The 5,702-nt window shown below is 31.7% G+C and overlaps 1 protein-coding gene across 1 annotated transcript; it reads left to right on the top strand.

The window, feature by feature from the left end:
- Positions 1-2,450: 2,450 nt before the first annotated feature.
- LOC145057375 (S-adenosylmethionine carrier 1, chloroplastic/mitochondrial-like) lies at positions 2,451-5,472 on the top strand. Its single transcript, XM_079005194.1, has 13 exons — positions 2,451-2,605; positions 2,695-2,788; positions 2,938-3,045; positions 3,138-3,224; positions 3,424-3,496; positions 3,601-3,691; positions 3,837-3,890; positions 3,988-4,083; positions 4,308-4,397; positions 4,507-4,558; positions 4,663-4,724; positions 4,904-4,984; positions 5,232-5,472. Exons 2-13 carry the CDS (start codon positions 2,758-2,760, stop codon positions 5,349-5,351), a joined length of 945 nt encoding a protein of 314 aa, XP_078861320.1. The 5' UTR covers positions 2,451-2,605; positions 2,695-2,757; the 3' UTR covers positions 5,352-5,472.
- Positions 5,473-5,702: the final 230 nt, after the last annotated feature.

Raw genomic sequence — 5,702 nt, forward strand, 5'->3', positions numbered from 1 at the left:
CAAAAGGAGAAGGTTTCCTTGCCCCTTATAGAGGTCAAAGGTATCACTTGAATGATTGGCGTGACGGACATCAACCAACCACTCCAAAAGAATTTTATAATATGAGGCATTCTTCTGCACGAAATGTTATAGAAAGATGTTTCGGTATTTTAAAGGCAAGATGGGGAGTTTTAAGAGATAACTCGTATTATCCGGTTGCAATAAAGAATAGAATCATAATGGCATGTTGTCTTCTTCATAATTATATAAGGCAAGAAATGACAATTGATCCTTTTGAAGACAATGCTTCACCAGATGAGGGAACCGGCGACAATGGGGGTGGAAATGATGATAATGTCACAACCATCGGGACTTCAGACGAATGGACTACGTTTAGAGATAATTTAGCACAAACAATGTTTGATTCTTGGAATACAACAAAATGATGTTATCTGTAGTTTATTTGCACCTTATTACTCTGTTATTTGTATTTTATTTGTCGTTTATTTGTACGTTATTACTATTATATTGTAGTTTATTTGAACCTTATCAATCTGCTATTTGTATTGTATTTAGTTGACTGTGATGATGGTTTTTTTTTGTGTGTATAGGACAAAAGTCTCATGATACTTGTTTTAGTAAGTTGGTGTTTTTTTGGTTGTTTGTATATTATAATTGTAGTTTATTTGTAGGTATGGCTGAAAAAAGTCGAAATTAGAGGACGTGGACAACACATGAAGATGCTAAGCTTGTGGAGGCGAAGTTAAATATGGTAAATGCGGGTGGGTTTAAAGCCGATAATGGTTTTAAATCTGGTTATTTACAACATTTGGGACAAGCATTGAAAGATTCACTCCCGAATGCGGGTATTCTGGTGAAACCTCATATTGAGTCACGAATCAGAACTATGAAGAAAGAGTGACAGGTTGTTTATGACATGATCACCGGTAATAACACAAGTAGGTTTGGTTATGATAGTGTTAATCTATGTGGAACAGTTGAATCACCGGAGGTTTGGGATTCTTATGTAAAGGTATGTTTAATATATCTCTTTGATCTGTTATTATTCTTGTTCAAAATAATAATTTGTTGTTGCATGTGATAGGTGCATAAAGGAGCTGAAAAATGGAGAAATAAATCGCTTCCTCATTATGATGACTTGTACATTATTTTTGGAAAAGATAGGGCTCAAGGGAATAGAGTCGAAGATTGTGAGGATATGACACATAATGAAAATGTGGAAGAAGAATTATTGCAAATGGAAGACGATTTCAATGAGCAAAGTAAGGAAATTTCACCTAAAAAAATGGACAAAGTGAGGAAACTTCAAGTGCTAGTACTAAGAAAAGGAAACATAAGTTTGATCCTTTCATTGTGGGAATATCTAAAGCCGCCGCGTTACTTGGCAAAGATCTTCGGGAAGCATCGACCATCATGTCTCAATCTTTAAATGTTGAAGTGGAGTTACAAAATAAAACTTCTATGGTGACTTCTGAAATTTTGAAGATTCCATCAATGGATCAAAAGGATAAGTTTAAAGCAAGTCGAAAGATAATGCGCGAGCCATAAGCAGTGTTGACTTTTTGGAACTTGGAAGGTGAAGAACGTGAAACTTTTGTGAAGCTCATGTTGGAAGAATGATATGTACCACATAGTATTTCGGTGTATCATTTTGAGATACTTTGCTCGTTTTTTGTAAATTGTGATATCATGGATATCATCTATGTTCCAAACTTATCTAACATGTATTTATTTTGGTTTATCATTTTGGAAGATGTATGAAAAACGCTTTAGAATGGAAGTTATATTTGATTGTTAGGTTATATATGTTTATATCAATATTAAATTTGATTGTTGGTTTATTTAGAAGTTTTTTTTATGTAAATTATAAAGCAATTTAAAAAAAAACAAATAAAGGGTATTATTGTCATTTGACAGAATTTCATTTCAATTCCTTCAACAAATCATCAATCCAAACAGAAAAAAACATAAAAATGGATTTCAATTACAATTCAAAATTTGGAAGCCAAACGCACAACAGAATTCAATTACAATAGAATTCAATTACATTCCTTAGCATTACACCAATCCAAACAGCCCCTAACACTTCAAGAATACAAATAGTGATTGTATTATAAGAACTCAAGAGATTACAATAACTTCTCAATGATTTGCTACAAATGAATTCATCCCAATTTATAGGGTTCTTACAACTCGTCAAATGGAAGTGTCTAGATCTCGTTTTTTTTTAACTATTCTAGATTGTTCATACATGATCTTTATAATTACAAGGATCTAATATATATATATATATATATATATATATATATATATATATATATATATATATATATATATATATATATATATATATATACTAAAAAGAAAGTGTTGTTTGAGAGTTAAAATCTTAAAAGTACAGAAGAATATACAAATGTTTAAGCATGTTGTACAACCCAACAAAGTGGAACTTCTCTAGATTCGAAAGTTGTAGTTCTGGAACAAGCACAGCCGAAAATTGGCCAAAACCTTCCGTTCATCCTCGTTCACCCGGTCGACATTTTCGTCTACTTAAACCCTACACCGCCAAATTCGAGGGTTTTGATTTCTAATCATTCTCACAAATGTAATGTAGCTCTACTCTTCGGTTATATCTTGTTTCGAAATCTATATATTTTAGTTATTTTGTTAAATCATTTTCTACAATTTTTGCAGAATTTGAAGATATCTTCTCATTTTCTCTCATCGATTCAATCGAGCATTGCAGTTGAAGGAACAATGTCTGTGAATCCTAAGATAGAGTCACAAGGTACATGCTTCAGTTTTCTGGTTAAAAATTGGATTTTTCCATCGAGTTATTTTCAATACTTTTCAATAAATACTTAGCTCCTTTCATTGTTTATGTTTCACATTGAATCCCTAATTCATATTGTTTTGAGCTTGCAAATTTTTTCTCAGACACATTAAAACACAAAATATCCATCTCTAAAGATGCCCCAAAACACCATGTTGCATCAATCAACACAAAAGAAGACAACCCCTTCAATTTTGTTCGAGTTTTATTAGGTATGGTGTATCATCTGAAGCATAATTACAATAAAAAAAAAACATACAATTGTTTAATTTCATGTAATAAAAAGATTTCCTTTTTTTTGCAGAGGGTGCTGTTGCTGGAGCTGCTGCAGGAGTTGTAGTCGAATCTGCTTTATATCCACTCGACACCATTAAAACTCGCCTTCAAGCAGGTAGCCTACAATATTACAACTGAAAATCAATTTTATATAACTAATGTATGCGCAAAAAAATACACCTTAACACAGTTTTCCTTATGCCTGTTTTATAAACTTTGTTTAATTTTACACAACCTTTTTTAACCCAATATGACCATTTTAATTTCATTCATTTTAGGGTTCTTATATATTTCCATCGTTTCATGGTAGATAGTTCGTGGTGGAGGCCAAATTATCTTGAAGGGCTTGTACTCTGGTTTGGCTGGAAATCTTGCAGGCGTCTTACCGTAATTTTTTTTTTTTTTTAACTTTTTTATTGTTGGTTTCGTTTAAAACACTTGTATTTTACTATTTTTGGGAAAATGTTGATGAATTCTTTTAATCCTTTCAGTGCATCAGCAATATTTATTGGTGTATATGAACCTACAAAGCAGAAATTACTGAAAATCTGCCCTGAAAATCTTAGTGCTTTGGCTCATTTGGTGAGTTCTTCAATTATGTACTTGTTAATCTTTTTCCTTATTTTTATTTCCTATATTTTTTGCAAGAGGGTTTTTACTTTTTATTATATATAAATAAATAGGTATATATGTATAGATAATTTGTCTCTTATTAAACTTAATGTAGACTGCAGGTGCTGTTGGTGGAGCTGCTTCTTCTATTATACGTGTGCCAACAGAGGTATTTCATTGTTTTCTCTTTCACCTTTTTTTTTTTTTTTTTTTTTTTTTTTTTTTTTTTTTAAGTTGAGTTGCTAATTATTTACATTCTTTTTTAGGTTGTTAAGCAAAGAATGCAGACTGGCCATTTTGCTTCAGCACCTGATGCTGTTCGTCTTATTGTCGCTAAAGAGGGGTTTAAAGGTCTTTTTGCGGTATGTGATTAAAAGACGTAAATGCCCTTACTTATCATCAATATCAAATATAACCTACAAGGCTTGTCTCACCTTTTTGGGTGAGACAAAAACTTACAATTTTTGTCCTTTTGGCATCACTCCTGGTCCCTGTTCAAACACAGTACAACCTGTACTGTCATGTCATGTCATGTCAGTACTGGTATCTGGTATCTGTGTAACTAATTGTGTTGTTGATATTACAGGGGTATAGTTCGTTTCTTTTGCGAGACTTGCCTTTTGATGCGATCCAGTTTTGCATATATGAGCAGCTTCGAATTGGTTATAAATTAGCAGTAAGTTGACTTTGGTCAATGTTTTCTTTTAATAGGAATCTAGAAAACTAAGAGACAATACAAGCAATCTTGTTTTTTATATTGTGAAAGTGAAACTTTTTTTTTGTAGGCAAAAAGAAATCTTAGCGATCCTGAGAACGCTGTAATTGGTGCTTTTGCAGGTAATTAATTAGCTGTTTTTTTGAAGAGCGGTTAATTAGGTCATCCTCCACCTTTTTGTGCAAAATGACCAAACTACCCTTGGTGATTTATTTTTTTGGTACAGGTGCAATCACAGGAGCTGTAACAACACCTCTTGATGTAATAAAGACTAGATTAATGGTTCAGGTAAAGTCGATAAATCTATCTATTTTAACAGACAATTGTAACAAAAATGGTCTATGGATAATTTTTTTTTTTTTTTTTTTTTTTTTTTTTTTTTTTTTTAAAATTACGTCTTTAATTTTGGTCTCTTGAAAATAGATTTAAAGAATTATGTTTCCCTTTGGTGTATTTATGGTTTGTAGGGATCAGGTAACCAATACAAAAGTATCTCCCACTGTGTGAGCACTATTTTAAAGGAAGAAGGACCATCTGCATTTCTAAAGGTATATTTTATTACTTTTTTTTTTTTTTTTTGTAAATGTTTGTTTTTATTTATTTGTCCAAAATCCATTTGTTTTAGATTACTTTCATCTTAAGAAAGTTTTCTAGGGATATTTTTGATGGTAAGGATGAGAAGGGTATTCATGTCTTTTGCACATGTAGTACAACTTGTTATGTTATGTTATGTTATGTTATGTTATGTTATGTCGTGTGTAACAAATAACAGAAAGGGTGTTGATGATGAGACAGGGGATGGGGCCAAGGGTGTTGTGGATAGGTATTGGAGGCTCCATTTTCTTTGGTGTTCTTGAAAAAACAAAGCAGCTACTTGCAGAAAGGCGCCCCACAGACTCTAACAAGTTGGATTAATTCAACCCCAAGTGTATGACTAGACATTTTTTCATAAATTCATAACTCGTTACTGAAAATGCAAAATCCTAGATGTTTGCACAATTGGTTAAATCGGAGCTAATTTAAATTTTAAATAAAAGATCTATATATATATATATATATATATATATATATATATATATATATATATATATATATATATATATATATATATATATATCGTTGGATATTATTATATGTTTGTTTATTTCGGATATGTGCCCAAGCCCATAGAAAAGGTGTCCATCTAAAAATTATCATATAATGCATTATTTTTGTAGGAAATAAGGTGTGCATGTGGAACCATGTTCTTGTGATTGTCCCTTGTGT

The sequence above is a fragment of the Lactuca serriola genome, chromosome 6 (genome assembly GCF_051521515.1).
Source record: "Lactuca serriola cultivar US96UC23 chromosome 6, Lser_US96UC23_V15, whole genome shotgun sequence".
NCBI classification, from domain to species: Eukaryota; Viridiplantae; Streptophyta; class Magnoliopsida; order Asterales; family Asteraceae; genus Lactuca; species Lactuca serriola.

Excerpts from the sequence above, each read along its gene's own strand:
- LOC145057375 (XM_079005194.1), top strand. The coding sequence starts at position 2,758 with ATGTCTGTGAATCCTAAGATAGAGTCACAAG. Across the intron at positions 3,497-3,600 it reads AATCTTGCAGGCGTCTTACC|TGCATCAGCAATATTTATTG; the intron begins GTAATTTTTTTT and ends TAATCCTTTCAG. Across the intron at positions 4,985-5,231 it reads GACCATCTGCATTTCTAAAG|GGGATGGGGCCAAGGGTGTT; the intron begins GTATATTTTATT and ends ATGATGAGACAG.